We start from the raw sequence: 17,039 nt of genomic DNA, 5'->3' as shown, positions 1-17,039 counted from the left end.
TGAAGTCTTTTCTGCAGTTTGGCTGTGGTTCCGGCATAATGGGTGTTTCCGTAGTCCAGTCGGCTGGTAACGAGTGCTTGGGTGACCGTCTTCCTTGTTTCGGTTGGGATCCAACGGAAGATCTTTCGGAGCATGCGTGGGATGTTAAAACATGATGATGAGACGACGTTGACTTGTCTGGTCATCGAGAGGGAGGAGTCTAGGATGAATCCCAAGTTGCGAGCATGGTCCGTTGGTTTGGGTGCGATGCCCAGTGCCGGGGGCCACCATGAATCATCCCAGGCAGAGGGGGATGATCCTAGAAGGAGGACTTCCGTCTTGTCGGTGTTCAGTTTTAGGCGGCTGTTCTTCATCCATTCGGCTACGTCTTTCATCCCTTCGTGTAGGTTGGTTTTGGCGGTGGTTGGGTCTTTGGTGAGGGAGAGGATCAGCTGGGTGTCGTCTGCGTAAGAGATGATGTTGAGGTTGTGTTGGCGTGCGATGGATGCGAGGGGACTCATGTAGACATTGAAGAGGGTGGGGCTGAGTGATGATCCTTGTGGAACGCCGCATATGACTTCGGTGGCCTCTGATCTGAAAGGGGGGAGGCGGACTCTCTGGGTTCTTCCGGCGAGGAACGAGATGATCCAATCCAATGCTTTGTCTTGTATCCCGACGTTCCTGAGGCGTTGTACAAGTGTGCGGTGGCAGACAGTGTCGAATGCTGCGGAGAGGTCCAGGAGGATGAGGGCCGCTGTTTCCGCGTTGTCGAGCAGTGTTCGGATGTCGTCTGTGGCTGCGATGAGGGCGGTCTCGGTGCTGTGGTTGGCTGGGAAGCCGGACTGTGAGGGGTCGAGGGAACTGTTAGACTCAAGGAAGCCGGCGAGCTGACTGTTGACGGTCTTCTCTATGACTTTGGCGGGAAACGGGAGGAGCGAGATGGGGCGATAGTTCTTAAGTTCAGTGGGGTCAGCTGTGGTTTTTTTTCAGGAGGGCGCTGAACTCGGCATGTTTCCAGCTATCCGGGAAGGTAGCGGTGTTGAAGGAGCAGTTGATGATGTCCCGGAGTTGGGGTGCTATGACGGAGTCGGCCTTGTTGAAGATGTGATGGGGGCATGGGTCGGTTGGCGATCCGGAGTGGATGGAGTTCATCAAGCGGATGGTGTCGTCGGCGCTGATCGGGGTCCAGGCGCGGAGGGTGGTGGTGGGGGGCTTCGGTTCAGTGCTGAGGGGAGTAGGCTGGTCGCCAAAGCTGTTATGTATGTTTGCGATCTTGCTGTGGAAGAACGAGGCTAGAGAGTCGCAGAGGTCTTGAGAGGGAGTGATGTTGTTGTTGCCGGCGCTGGGATTGGTGAGTTCTTTGACAATGCTGAAGAGTTCCTTGCTGTTGTGGGCGTTGTTGTCTAGTCGATCCGTCTCGCACCCAATCCTTCTGCAGCGCCTAGAGGAGGCTGGGGTTACTGGTATCGCGCTCCAGTGGTTCCGGTCGTTCTTAACCAACCGGGCCTTTAGCGTGACCGTCCCACCTTACCAGTCCAAATTCCATCCGTTGAACCTGGGGGTTCCCCAAGGCTCCTCGCTGAGCCCTACGCTGTTCAATCTGTACGTAGGGCCGCTAGCTGAGGTTGTCAGGCAATGGGGTATGACGATGGTGTCATACGCCGATGACACCCAGCTAGCGGTCACGATCAGCGGGGATGCCGAAGTCGATGCCCCAGGTTTCAACAAGGACTGCGGGCGGTCGCCAGCTGGATGACGTCCAACTGTCTCCAGCTGAACGCTAGTAAGACCGAGGTCATGGTTTTTGGCAGACAGCCGGAGCTGTGGGGAGAGAGATGGTGGCCTGGGGATCTGGGTCCTGCTCCCATCCCAGTCGCCGAGCTTAAGAACCTCGGGGTCTGGCTGGACCCTGCCCTCACGTTTGTGTGCCATACCAAACGCACGGCCGCATGCTGCTTTGGCATCTTGCGCGGGCTCCGTCCTGTGCTTAAGTTTTTTGATGCCCCCACCAGGCAACTCATGATCCAAGCCACTGTCATCTCCAGGCTGGACTATGCGAGTTCTTTGCTGGTTGGTCTGAATCAGGCAGAGATCGGGCGCTTACAAAGGATTCAGAACGCCGCAGTTAGAGCGGTGGTAGGCCTCCCAAGATTCTGTCCTACCTCCAGTTCCCTGCTGTCGCTGCACTGGCTTCCGGTGGCCCAGCGGATCCAGTTTAAGGTCCTTTGCATCGCCTATAAAATTCTGAAGGGGTCCCCAGCAACGATTCTTATGGCCCTCCTTGCCAATTATACCCCAGCGCGACTCTTAAGATCTGCGGACCTAGAACTGGCTGTTGTGCCGCGCTTTAAGCGAACTAGAGCCGGAGGACGCTCGTTCCGAGTGCGTGCAGCGGTTCTATGGAACTCCCTGCCCCCGGCAATTCGCGCTATGAGAGACTTGCTTTCTTTTCGTCGCGCGGTGAAAACCTTTTTATTCCCTTAGTTTGTAACACTTGTTTGTTTTTTGGTTTAGTTGTGTTGTGCAGCTGCCTTGTCGGGCGCCAGGACGCTCCTTAGCTGGAGCATCTGTGCGGCAAATAAAAACGCATAACATAACATAACATAACAATGCTGATTTCTTGGTGGTGCGGATCAGCTGGTGGTGTTTGCGGGTGGCGTTCTTGAGGGTGGTCATGTTGACAGTGGTTGGGTTCCTTCGCCAGGCTTTCTCGAGGGTGCGGCAGTTCTTTTTGGAGTTCTTGAGGTCGTCGTTGAACCAGGAGGCTTTTTTGCTTCCTAGTTTGTTTGGACGGTTTTTCAAGGGTGCTAGTTCGTCGGCGCAATCCATTGTGCGAGATTGATGGCTGCTTGATTTGGGTCTGTAGATATGGCGGGAGGGTTTTGGTTCAGAGATGTGGTGAGTTGGTCGGTGGTGATTTTGTTCCAGCTTCTGCGGGGAACTTGTTGCGGGTGGTGGTGGGTCGTGGTCTTTCTGAAGCTAAAGTGGACGCAGCTGTGGTCAGTCCAGTGGAGTCCTGTGACGTGATTAAAGGAGATGTGCTTGCTGGAGGAGAAGATTGGGTCGAGCGTGTGTCCGGCGTACTGGGTGGGGGTGTTCACCAATTGTTTGAGTCCGAGATTGGCGAGGTTATCCAGCAGGGTGGTGGTGGTGGTGTTGTTGTCGTTGTTGTTTTCCAGGTGGAAGTTGAGGTCCCCTAGGAGAATGTAGTCATCGGAGGGGAGGGCGTGTGGGCTGACAAAGTCAGCAATGTCTTCGCTGAATTGTGTGCGGGGCCCTGGGGGTCTGTAGATGAGGGTGCCTCTGAGTGTGGTCTTGGGGTCGGTGTGTATCTGGAAGTGGAGGTGTTCGGTGGCTATGGGGGTGTCGTCAGAGTTAGTTGAGATGCGGATGGTTCTCTTGTGGACTATGGCGATGCCTCCTCCTGTTTGGTTGATGCGGTCCCTTCGGATGATCTTGTATCCATCCGGGATGGCTATGGCGATGTCGGGTGCTGATGAGGCGTTCATCCAGGTTTCCGTGAGAAAGGCGACGTCCGGTGAAGTGGTGTCGAGTAGGTTCCATAGTTCAATGGCGTGTCTGTGGACCGAGCGGGTGTTGAGCAGGATGCACTGCAGGTGGTTGTTGTTGGAGCTCTGATTGGCGTTTGTGGTTGTAGTGTGGGTCCTGATGCAGCAGAACTTGCAGGTTTGGCAGGTGAAGGGTCCATGGGTACTTCCTGGGGCGGCTCGGTGAAAGTCATGGGGGCGGCCGGTGTTGAGTGCGGCGAGGGTGGTGGCGTCGTACGTTCGGCGGGAGGGATGGCCTCTGCGGGGGCCAGGGGGTCTGGCGCTGGGCGCGATCCGGGCGTGGACGGGCGTAGACGGGCTTACCTTTGGCGCGCCTTCGGCGCGCATAAGGCGCGCTTGCTGCGCGTATGCCGCTCTGACATAAGTGGATAGTGGAGGGGGCGGAGCGAGGGAGGAGCAGCTGGGAGGCGGGAGCGGGGTGGCGAGTGGGGAGGGGATCTGTTGAAGATGCTGTAGGGAGCGGGGGTGGGGCCGCAGGGGAGCAGCGGCAGGGAGCGGGGAGGAGAGACGGGCTGGGTCGACAAAATGGCACCAAACAACAACAAAACAATGCAGGGCGAGATCGGGGGCACAGTCTGGCACAGATACTGGTTAAAGCAGTCTCAATATGATACTATATCACAGTCAGGCTCAAATACGATACCACACGCTATCACAGGATGCAGGGGAGATCGGGGGCACAGAATACGATATTACAGGAAGCAGGCGAGGTCGGGGGCACAGATTGGCAGAGATAGATCTCGAAGCAGATGCGAGGACGGCCAGGAGCGGGTGGAGCGACCGGTTCTGACTGGGTCAGGACGGTCACAGCTCTTCACCGCTCGGGTCCTTCCTTATGATCCAGTGGGAGGGAGGAGCAGCTGGGAGGCGGGAGCGGGGTGGGCAGTGGGGAGGGGGATCTGTTGAAGATGCTTTAGGGAGTGGGAGTGGGGGTGGGGCCGCAGGGGAGCAGCAGCGGGGAGGAGCGACGGGCTGGGTGAACAAAATGGCACCAAACAACAACAAAACAATGCAGGGCGAGATCGGGGGCACAGTCTGGCACAGATACTGGTTAAAGCAGTCTCAATATGATACGCTATCACAGTCAGGCTCAAATACGATACCAAGTAATGAGGGAGTTCTCTTGTCCCAGAGGGTATTCTGGGATGAGAAAGATCATCTGAGAGTTGCTGCCTGCAGCGCCTGCGACTAGAATCATGACCTGGAGCTGGGTGTGCATTATTCCTCTACTCTGTGGCGCCAACAGCCTGATCCATAAGCAGACTTAGATTTAATCTAAATTCTGGACTTCATTGATTTAAACCTATATTCTTTCCCTCTTCTGCCTCACTACTCAGTGATACAATGTTGTTGGTTCTTCCTGGATTTGTACACCTGTATAGCTCTCCATGACTCTGTAATCATGTTGGGCATTTATCTTGTTGTTATAGACCTGTCTCGACTGCCCTTTCGGTCGAGATTGCACTTCAGAATTACCCCATATCAAATAATAGGTTTCAGTGTGTTCCACCCAGGGGTGACAGAAGATTGACACGCGGAATCTGCTGGACACAGGCAGTCGGGATAAGTGCTGTTTAGATCTGAGTAGCCACAGTTTGCTCTGCTTGCAGTCGACCAGAGTAGATGCCCTCTATCGGTTGCTCTTTTAGGTTTCTTGTCTTTGTTGGTTTGAAATTCCAGAATTATTCAGCTGATTAGTTAAGGAAACGCCAGGACTTTACTTCCTCCCTGACTTTTCAATGGACTTGTATGTTTGTTGTTGTTGCTGGAAGCCGCGACATAGTGTTGCCACTTGTACAGGAAGTCAGGGTTCCACCTGCACTCATTGTCTTGTAACGGTGCACGGACAGCTGAGATGAAGGCCTAGGATGCAGTGTTCTGTGAATATGGTTGGAATTCGGCTTGGATGCCCACCTGGATGGTGCAGAGTGCCTTGAAGGTGGAATGAAGAGTGTGAAGCTCTCTGACGCCTGATACAAAAAGTCTGGGCCAGGGAAACCGTTTTTTCTTGTATGAGAGAGGCGAGCAGATGGAGGGGAAGAGCGCTGAAGCAAACCCCCAGCCATGCCTTGCCTCAAGAATCCTATTCAGTTCAGGGGATCAACTTGCCAACAGAGCCTTTGGGATTGAGACCACGTCAGTCCCTGTGCCGGTCTCTTGCAGCCCTGTGAGGGGGTCCAGTGTCCTGCGCCCCGCATTGCCTTGCAGCGCGAGTCCTCCCGGCGCCGCTCTTGCCATCTCAGCGGCCGCCGAGTGAAGGACTCGCTTTCCCATCAACCCCTGCGGCGGCGCACCTTGACGCCGTCATTGGAGCGCACGGAGGCGCATTTAAGCAGCAGTCACCCCCGGCGGAAGCGGGATCAACTTGCCAACAGAGCCTTTGGGATTGAGACCACGTCAGTCCCTGTGCCGGTCTCTCGCAGCCCTGTGAGGGGGTCCAGTGTCCTGCGCCCCGCATTGCCTTGCAGCGCGAGTCCTCCCGGCGCCGCTCTTGCCATCTCAGCGGCCGCCGAGTGAAGGACTCGCTTTCCCATCAACCCCTGCGGCGGCGCACCTTGACGCCGTCATTGGAGCGCACGGAGGCGCATTTAAGCAGCAGTCACCCCCGGCGGAAGCGGGATCAACTTGCCAAGAGAGCCTTTGGGATTGAGACCACGTCAGTCCCTGTGCCGGTCTCTCGCAGCCCTGTGAGGGGGTCCAGTGTCCTGCGCCCCGCATTGCCTTGCAGCGCGAGTCCTCCCGGCGCCGCTCTTGCCATCTCAGCGGCCGCCGAGTGAAGGACTCGCTTTCCCATCAACCCCTGCGGCGGCGCACCTTGACGCCGTCATTGGAGCGCACGGAGGCGCATTTAAGCAGCAGTCACCCCCCGCGTCGCGGGAGCGCCCGGGGCTAAGCCCGGGCAAAGGGCGGGCCGTCTGTGGCCGTCTGTGGCCGTCCGGGGACGACGAGGGATGGGACAGGCCACCCCCCTTGGTCTGCATGTCTATGATACCACACACAGGTACTGTATTCTGGCCATGGCGAATTAGCTTAGGGCAGTGGAGCCTTTGAAAGTTATTCGCTAGCACGCAGGAGGACTGGCAGTAACCAACGCCGATCATTGTTGTGGCAATAAGGAAGGAAACCACAGGGGAAGGATGTCCACTCACCCCAACACACGCTCGACCGGGATTAAGTCTTCTAAGAGAACAACCCCTAAGTCTACACGGGGGGAAATAAAGGAGGTAGTCCAAGCAAAGGGGAACAAACCTACAGCAATTGACCTAATGCTAAAAAAAGTTACCGGGGAAATTGAACGAATGGAACGGAGCTTATCCTCTTCGCCCAACCTCAATGCCATCACTCAAACACCCCCTAGAGACGCTTCTTTGATTATTAGCATAAACGCTCAGGGCAGTGTGTCACAAACAAACTATGATACAGGGGAGGTCCCTTGTGCTCAACTCTCAGGGCTAGAATCCCCTGAACTTATTGACACGGCCCCACGGAAAGCAAGGAAGCGAGTGGGGAGGAATAAGGGTCGGCAGAGGAAAGCACCCCCAAGATCCAATTCCCCAATAAGCCTTCAAGAATATAACTCATTAGAAAATAATTCCCGAGTGGATACTATTCCCCCAGGGTGGATCGAGCAAGTAGTAACAGATATTAAAAAACAGTTAGAATCCTTCATTTCGGCACAATTAAAACCCATCACAAGCAAGGTAGATAAATTGTTGTGTGAGTTCTCCAAACAAACCAAGGCATTAGAACACGCACTTGTAAAAACTTCCACTGACCAACCACAATCGACGGAGGAAATCACAAATGATAAGGCAAAATCAAAAAGGGCCCAAAATAACAACTGTGTTAGCCATGTCCAACAGGCTATAGTCCAGGTTCATGAGGCCCCCAACTCCGGCCAAAACCCCAAAGGGGGTACAAATGATAACTCTAGAGGGAGACAAAACCTTGGTGCGAATAACACTCAGAGGGAGAAACCTCCCATACATCCACTAATGCAATGGAGACAAGATAAGCGACCACAGAGAGAAGGGAATCACAATCACTGTTATACAGACTCAGGCACCACACTTAGATTTACCTCCCGAGGCGAATCCCTTTGTAGTAATCTTTGCAGGGGTTCCTGAAAATAGACCCAATGATAGAGAAACACACCCACAATTGCTTTCAAAAATTTCTAAATGGTTGAACATCCACAGACCCTTAAATAGCGGGGTAAGAGGAGAGATTCTAAGCGTAAGAAGGGTAAACTGGGTTGGGGGGAGAAAGAAAGATATTAGAGGAGACTGTATAGTCGCAAACTTCACGGACACTAGTCTGGTAGAGTACATCCTGAAGAATCCCAATATGAACCAAACTAGCATGATTTGTGCCCTCCCACTTGGATATTTTTACCCAAGGACACGAAACAACAATCGTGTGGAGGAGGAGGGAGGATGGACGCTGGTTAGATCACAGCGCACACATAGACCTAGACTAGCAAGCCACCTCGAACAGACCTATGCCCAGCGTGATTACCCTCAATGGAAAAACAGATATGCCCCATTTCAATCTTTAGAGGATATAGATTGACTCAATTTCACTCCACCCACTAAAAAGAACTCTACAGGAAGCCCAGACAGTAGTAGTCATCTTGGCCCACAAGCAGGGATTATAGGGGGGAGTGAGGAGATTATATCAACTAGGGGACTAGATTCACCCCGGCCGCAGAGGGAAAAGGAAAACACAACTAAATTGGATTTACCACCAGATGGGGTGGTGAGTGCAATTGAAACCCATAAGGCAAGAGGCACGGGAAAGCGGGAGGGCCTGAGCATTCTATCTTGGAACGTTGCAGGGTTGGAAGCCAAATTAAAAAACAAGGAATGGCTAGAATTTATTAAATGTTTTCATTTGATAGCGTTGCAGGAAACATGGGCAAGAGACTCGGTCCCATGTCAATTGGAGGGCTACAAATGTTTCTTTAAACCCGCACAGGGCACAAATTCGGGAAGAGCAAAGGGAGGCTTAGTTTTATACGCAGACTTAGACCTGAAAGGTTCCTGGTTATATACTGATCACCCCTCAGATAATGTACAAGCAGTTAGACTCACTCATCAGGGGGAGTGTCTACTGTTTGTGAATTTCTATAATTCCGGTCCGGTGGAGGGAAATTACCCAACCTTAGAGCAGCTGGAGAGCTGCCTATCTGGGGAATTAAATCAAAGGACGTCGGGATTGAACCAACTGTCCTGTTGATGGGGGATTTTAATTGCCATCTATGCCCCAAATTATTCCCCTTAACTCCCGATTGGTCAGCTTGCCCCCTAGAAAAGGGCCCCCACTTCTCACATACTAAAGAGGGCATATTATTGATGAAGTTACTAGACAACTTTGCCCTCACTAAGGTTATGGATCTAGCTGCTTATAAGGCAGGCGAATCCCCAATACCAACATTCAAGGGTAAAGGCGGGGGGTCTATAATAGATTACGTTATGATATCCACCTGGGCTAGGGAAAGGATCATAAATACCAGGACAGAGTGGAGTCCCTTTAGCGATCACATCCCTATTATAACAGAAATTAAAGGGAATGATTTTATTAAAAAAGTACCAGGGGTGATCCAACAAGCAGAAATCCAACCAACAGATCAAGGGAGACGCCTAAGGTGGTCAGTGATTAACCCCCAAGATTTTTATGTTAAATTAGTTAGTGAAGGGAAAGATCACATAGAGACCTGTCTAGATGTCACAATAGAGGGCAGAGGAGTAGTAGAGGCGTTTGAATCCTTAACTAAAATCACAGAGAAACTCCTGACAACTAAGAAGCCCGTAAACCTGCAACCCATGCCCAGATGGTTTGATGCCAACTGCTCTAAAGCGTTAAGAGACTTAAAACAGAGCCTGAAAATGATACCAAGGGACAAAAATGAAATCATTCGCTGTAGACTGAACTACAAAACCCAGCTTAAGACCAGAAAAAGCACCCTCCAAAAGGAAATATGGGCAGACTTAAGGGAGGCTGGTGAAAACAAGGACTACATCCAGTTCTGGAAAATTATAAATAAACCATGCTTTCACGATTCAAGTTCACCAGTCATCAGCTCGAACATTCTGCCGGAACAATGGATTGCCCATTTTAAATCCCTTTACAACCGGCAGGATGTAGACATTGGTGACGGAATATGGAGGGGGCCAAGGGCGGAAAAATTTGAATTATCCCTGGATGAAGTTCTTAAGGCAATCCTAGGGTTAACACGAAACAAAGCCCCGGGCCCAGAGGGAACCCCCCCTGGATTTATATCTCAGCAACACGGACCTTTGGGCCCCAATAGTAATGAGAGTATTGAATGCAGCTATCAAAATGGGCCTGCCGAGATCATGGTCCACTGCGGTGATTGTCCCGATCTACAAGAAAGGCTGTAGGGACAGCCCGCAGTGTTACAGACCAATCTCGCTTATCGACGTCTCTGCCAAGGTACTGGGGAGGGCACTTCTCAACCGCTTACTGGATTGGACTGACACCCATAACATCTTGGTGGACACTCAGTATGGGTTCAGAACGGGGAGGTCAACCACCGACCAGTGCATCAACCTGTACCTGCTTACTGCTAAGTATACGAAGGCGTCTGAAGGTACCATGTATATGGGGTTCATGGACTTAGCAGCGGCGTTTGACAATGTTAACAGAGCCAAATTATGGTCGATTTTGTTCAAACTGGGAATTGACCCGGATCTTATCAACATCCTGAGGGAACTTCACTGGAACACCACTGCCAAGGTCCGCTACAGTGCGGGGGGGGTGAGCACCGATCCCTTCCTGTGCTCGGGCGGGGTCAGGCAGGGGTGTATCCTTGCACCCTTTTTGTTTTCCCTCTATATAAACGGCCTGGAGAGTGACCTTATAGCATTGGGAACTGATTGCCCAAAGGTGGGCTCACGTCATCTGCCAGTACTTTTGTACGCCGATGACGCCGTCCTCTTAGCCCGGACGGCGGTCGGCCTGCAGCTCCTAATCAAGGGTTTCGCAGATTTCATGATGAAATTGGACTTATCTGTAAACATGACAAAATCCTTCATCATGATAGCGGGGAAGAAACCTCAGAAGAAATTCGTATTTAAACTGGGGGATCATGTCTTGGACAGTGTTAAAACATTCCCATATCTGGGTCTTTTATTCGACGAGAAGCTCAAGTTCGCCCCGCTGGTAGAGGAGAGGGCGAGGAGACTTGTCTCGGCTAATGAGCCATATTAAATTTTGCTCGTCGATTGGGAAGGTGGTCACCAGAGCAGGTGTTGACTTTGTACAGATCAGTCAGCACCTCAAAGACTATTTACGGAGCTGAAGTCTGGGGTTTCAGAGACGCTCAACTAATCCAAAGCGAGGAAGAGAAATTTCTAAAAAAATTGTTAAAACTCCCGCCGAGCACCTCCGCTGCAGTAACACATAAGGAGCTGGGAATAACATATATAGCGGACTTGATTAGACTGAGACCTATACTGGCCTGGATTAAAATTTGGTTAAATCCCAACGCGGAATTATCCAGACAGATTATCCAGGATTGTTTGACGAAAGAAAAATGCCTCCAAATCCCCTGGCTAAAATACATTAAAGATACTCTGGGGGAAATAGATGAACAAAGATTATTTTTGGACCCATCCCTGGTGAACATATACACCAGTAATTCGGTACAAGGGCAATTGCTGGACAAATTTAGTGGCAGGAGGAGCGAGCTTGATTCTATTAAATCCTCGGTAGTTGCTCACTCCTTAGTCTCGAATCAAGTTGGCATGGAACCTTACCTCTTTTTATTACATAGCCAGCATGAGAGGTTTTTAATGACTCGTTTTAGGCTCAATTTGTTGCACCACAAGTTAGCTCTTCCATCAGGGTTTACTGCAACAATTGAGCAGAAGGGTGCCTGCGGCTGCGACAATAGGTCTCCGCTGGACACCCTTCATTTTGTATTATTGTGTCCTTTTTTTAAAATACCTCGTCAAAGATTTTTAGTAGAGATTTTAAAAGACTCCAAAATAATCCATGCCAAATCTGCCTTATTGTTTCTGCAAAGAGCCACTGAAATGCGAACCCTATGTGCCATTATAAGCTTTCTTAAAACTGCTTTTAGATTGAGAAATACCAGGGGCTGTTGAAATTAGCAGGCAAGGGAGGTTTCTATTATGTGATTCGGGGCTTTTTGTATGTTTTTTGCACTTTGGTCCTATGACTCTCAAAAATTCTTCTTTTTTAAAGGTGATGCCCCCTTTCTTTTTTAATGATATGTTGTTGAGAAAGTTCGTGACCATGTATTTTACTGTGATGTATTTTCATGAAGGTTTTTAACTTTCGAAATAAATAAACAAACTGAAAACTGAAACTATTCAGTTCTCTTGTTCTTAAACTCTTTAACATGTTATCTCTCTGTGACCTGTAAAAAGTACATCAGTTGCACCACTAATACAATGATCAAAATATCTCATGACTTGATGACAACTGGATAAGGCCCAGCGTGTCCAAGACTGATTTCATCTTACATTTCCTTACAATGCTTGTTCAGATACTCCCTTGATAAGGCATCTACATCACTTTTATTTGGGCCACAAATTAGTTTTGGATGAAACAGATTACCTTCCTAAAGGCCTGTTTTTGAGAAAAGTACAGATAAATGTGCATACATGTTTCTTTAAGGTAATATATTCCAACGCTTTTTTTCTGTTAAGGAACTACTCTCTGGACGAACTTTTAACCTGTATTATGATATACTGGGTTTCGGGCTCCATCGTCTCCTCCATGCGTTTCTATAAGGAGAACCTGGGAGAAGGTCTTGGTCACAAGAAGCATGAGCGGTGAGTATGTCCGACAAATTTGTTTTTTTTTTAAATTTTCCTGTGTAGCCTTTCTCGTAGCTAAATGATAAGTTAAAAACAGGAACATCCATTTTAAAAATAGGTAACCCATTGGTTGGGGCATTGACCTTGCTCTGACTTCGCAAATAGTGTTGCCCAGTTTGGAAATTGATTGGCCATTGTCCATTATTTTATGATCAAGAATGATTAACCATAACATTTAGAATCCCAGTTTTACCCATGCTTGTGACGGTGTGGACCCAGGGAAATAGGAAAAATATTGTAGCCTTTCTAGGACTTTCATCAACAGCAGACATAACCGAGAAGCGTTTCCCCTATCCCACTGCCCACTTGATAGGGAGAGGACGATTGGCAAAGGGGCAACATAAAATAAGACCAGTAAGCATGAGAAAGCAATAAGAGTGTTGGCAGCGAGGAGGTAAGAAGCCTGACAGAGGCGAACTAACTAAAAAAAACCTGGTGGGGGAGTAGAGAGAGGTCGGCCTTAGGGGTATCATCTGTAAACTTACACCAGGAGCAAAATCAGTTCAAGTAGACGAATCGCCGCAAATCCCACAGGTGATCTAGGGGGTAGCACCAGTATCTGTGAAGGGAAACAAGACAGCAGACAGCCACAGGTCCCCAAATTTGTAGTGAACGGAACTGGGTGTCTATTTAGGCTAGAGAATAAATGGAAGTGTGTAGGAGAGGAAATAATTAACAATGGAGTAACCACCAGGAGGGGCAGAGGTCGTTGGTACATGGTCCTGTTGATGAAGTGTAAAAAGTGCACAGGCCTCAAATTGAGGGCCCTGGTAAACTAATCTTGGAAAAAAGCCCCCCACACCTGACTTTGCCACTGCTGATGACATACTGAAAACTCGAGGCATTTCCTAGCGGCCCATCGATCTCCAAACTGCACAGAAAATTGCATAAGATGAGTGACTGCATTGCAGGGAACAACAGAGGCCCAGAAAACATGGACATTGACTCACCACTAAAGTGCCCCGGCCTGCAGAAGTGGCATCATGCACTTTTGGTTCCCGATGACATCATAGAGGTGACACCTTGTCCCACTCTCAACTCAACAACCTCCTATTTCCTGCTGAGTCTTACTGGGAAGGACACACTGTGGAAACAACAGAGAGTTAACAAGACTTGTAGTGTGTTGTTTATTTTCTGTTCCTGCTGCTATTTTATGTCCCTTTAAACCATAGGTAGCGAGGACAGTGCCAGGAGTACCAGAGGTCAAGCAAGGGGTAGCCCAAGGTACCAGAATTGGTACCCATGACCCAAGAAATGGAAAAATAGATACAGTCAAGTTCTCAATGAGCAACAAGGGATAATCTATCTTGAAAGAACACAGAGCACTGACCTGTATAATAAAGCAGAAATGCTAGAATCCGTAAGACCGGTTAGGTTCATCGGCTGCAGCCCAGACAGAGTCGACAGACCTTTTTAACTGCATCATTTTCTAATAGATTCCTTTGACAGTGAAGATGACCTACCACATATAGAAATTTGCTGTCAATTGTAAATTAACTTAAACAAAACAACCCAGGAGGCAGATGGAGTACTTGGTATAAAAGTGGGTTGCGCAGACTATAAAAGGGCAAAAATAGAGCCCTAGAACCAAGCGAGGCTGAGACCTACTCAAGTCCCTGGTGATGCCTAAAGAAGATGTGAATTTATCTTTAACCTTGCTATCTCGCTACCGTGGTCAACCTGTTGTTCGGTCCTCCACACCTCTAGGGATGCACAGAGACTATAATAGACAGACCATGGCGAGAAAGGGTTTTGGGGTCTCTTCTAAGAGCACCTACTTTTAAAGTTTTCCACCTTTGAAACACCATTACGCGGGAACTCGCATTTTGTATGGAAAAGTAGCACCAACCTAACTAGTGGAGAGGGAAATAGTTTTTACAATCAAAACTTAGAAGAATTTGCTCACTAACCTGGTGCAGAGATTTCTCGGTCATCATTTATTTATTGAGACTTTCAAGAATAGCATAAGGCAATCGGTTCATCATCTTCTCTCTGCATCAAAGTGCTGTGTTCTACAAGAACAAACTTCTGATGTGGAAGATTGTTATTGCATAACAGTGGCCCAACATGCAGGTAGTTTGTTCCCTGAGCTTCTGGGCCATTATGTGGTCTCCCTGCCAGAGACCTCCAGGTCTCATATGAAGATTCCAGGTAGGGAATACAACTGACAGTCGGCCTGCCATAAATAATTCAGAGTGGCCATCACTATGACACAGCAGTCATGTGGGCGTTTTATTTCACTATTTGGACTTCCACAATTTTGAATTTCTATAACTTTGATGTAGTACGTACCTTATATGTTTGTTGGATTTTTGTATTTCAGTTTTTTAAAGTTTTTAATTGTTCTTATTCTATTAAGTTATAGCCATATTGAATGTTTACTTTTTAATATTTAAGTGTACATTTTCCCTTTAAATGTATATTTAGGAGTGTGATTCTATGCACATATATTTTCTCTCTCACATTGAAAATGTATTGCAAATGTAACTAAACAGGCAAAACTCTGCGCGACCATACTCAACCACTATCTTCCATCTGAAGGACTAGGATCCCACATCTGCTTCTGCTAATTCTTTACATATCAAATACATGTGACATGGAGTATAGCCATTACCAAGGAGCCAGACTTTAGGGCGCACTTCAACTAGGTATTTTGTGTAATCCCAAATTTCTGCAATTAAAAAGAACCTGCAGTGGAATAAAAAACCAAAAACTTTCACTTTTCAAGTGAAAGTTTGCACCTGTAGGCATAAATAACATTGTGTGCCCCTTAGATTGGTGGGCATGACCACTACCTAAATCGTGATGATTTCCATTTCTATAATAAACTAAACAAATATATCATTAATGATGAGAGATCAATGTACTGTTGGCCAGCGTCTTACTCCTATCTCAACTGTTGTTTCTCAAGAGTGCCTAGAAGCAAATACATTAGACAATGTGCACTGCATAAACAACGAAGGTACACAATGTATTGCATGGTCAGTGAGGAGTAATACTTACAGTTCCAATTATATTTGTTTGCAGAGTTAAAGTAAAAGTACCAACTGGAGTTGCATCGTTCCCTAAGGAACTGGTACACGCACCTCCCGCGTGGGCGGAGAAGAAATTCACGAATATCGTCTCATTCACCGACATGCCCCGTGGTGGACACTTCGCAGCTTTTGAGCAACCAGAAATTCTGGCCGCAGACATCCGGCAGTTTGTGGGGAAAGTGGAAAGAAAGTAACTTCTAAGATGAGAAGGGTGTTTCTGGTACACAGCTCAGCTGCCGTGCATCTAGCCAAGTGTGCCCAACCTCTGTACCGGGCCAGTCATTTAATCAACCAGCGCTGTAAGACAGGAAGTTTAAGAAGTTAGCAACTTTCAAACAGGAAATGTTTGGGGAACATTGAGGAGACTGTTTTGGAATATACTGTAATCATGTAATCTTACAAATACAATGTAAGGTAAAGAATGCATATTCTAGTGTAGACCAAATCACCATAGCAGACATTGATTCTAATGTAAATGTAGTTTCCTAACTTAGCAATATCCGTTTTAAGACTTTCTGCATCTCAAAAAACGATATCTATAGGCCTTGTATGTAATTCTTTTCTGTTCATTTACATTAATGTCCTCAGGAGAGATGTGCTTAGTTTAAAGCCTGCTTCAACAAGATCATTTTCTCTATGCAAAAATAAAGATTTGTCCTTTTCCAGCCTTTGTGTCTTATTGATTCTACTAATAGTTACAAAGATTACAACATATTTACTTTTTAAATACCTTTTGATGTGAATGTGTTTTATTGATTCTACTAAGAGTTACAAAAATTACAAAATATTTTTTTTTAAATACCTTTGATGTGAATTTAGTAATGTTCCACAAAGATTCTGACGCTTAGCAGAAGTTGCTTTCAGAACTACTGAAGATGGCTTCATAGTGCAAAGTAACCAGTGAGATGTTCCGCAGAGTATCCTTTAAACCATGTTTGATCGGTGTTGTATGGCCTGTTCTGAAGTTAACTATATAATTCAGCATACAGCAAGTATTAAACTACTAATGGAGAAGAACATTAAGCATGTGTAGTTTTAGGTCCAGGCAATGTAATTGCTTATTAAAAACAATAAACATTGAAAAAGCCAAACGGCTGGCTTCTTAATTAAGGAAATAAAATAAATGCTCTTAAGATTAGTGTGATCAGGTGTGGTTAATGTCTGGACGCATGTGTTCAGAAAGAACCACCATTCCAAAAAGAGGCACACAATGAACACAACAGTATTTGAAGTGGTAAAACATCTGGAGCTTATCACACTATTTTGTTGTGTTACTAATATTGGACATTTTGAGCAGGGTTAATTTCATTACATGAACTGTTTAGTGTTGGCAGTACTTGGATGGGATGGTAGTGAGAGTTGTTATAAATTGTGCAAAATGTTATTTATTGGAATGCCACTGGCAGCAACAAACAAATTATCTATGATAGTTTGCTAACATTTAGCGCTGCTCACCTTATTGCCAATAAATTAGATTCCCTGCACCGGCGTACATTTAAATATGGCCGACCTCAATCTGTCTACAATGTATGGCCAGTAATGTAGTCACAAAGTTCTTTTTGTAATCTAACCATGTCTCTTTTCAC

General features: G+C 47.8%; 1 protein-coding gene across 1 annotated transcript in view; it reads left to right on the top strand.

Moving 5' to 3' along the window:
* The window catches only part of LOC144762371 (epoxide hydrolase 1-like), a 197,777-nt gene extending 181,659 nt beyond the window's left edge, over positions 1-16,118 (top strand). The window contains exons 5-6 of the mRNA XM_078647541.1: positions 12,248-12,373; positions 15,446-16,118. Of these exons, the coding sequence (XP_078503667.1) occupies positions 12,248-12,373; positions 15,446-15,647 (328 nt within the window). The 3' untranslated portion in view covers positions 15,648-16,118. The remainder of the gene's footprint in view (positions 1-12,247; positions 12,374-15,445) is intronic.
* Positions 16,119-17,039: the final 921 nt, after the last annotated feature.

This window comes from Lissotriton helveticus, chromosome 6, assembly GCF_964261635.1.
Source record: "Lissotriton helveticus chromosome 6, aLisHel1.1, whole genome shotgun sequence".
Classification (NCBI taxonomy): Eukaryota; Metazoa; Chordata; class Amphibia; order Caudata; family Salamandridae; genus Lissotriton; species Lissotriton helveticus.
This window is presented reverse-complemented; position numbering and strand designations above follow the sequence as displayed.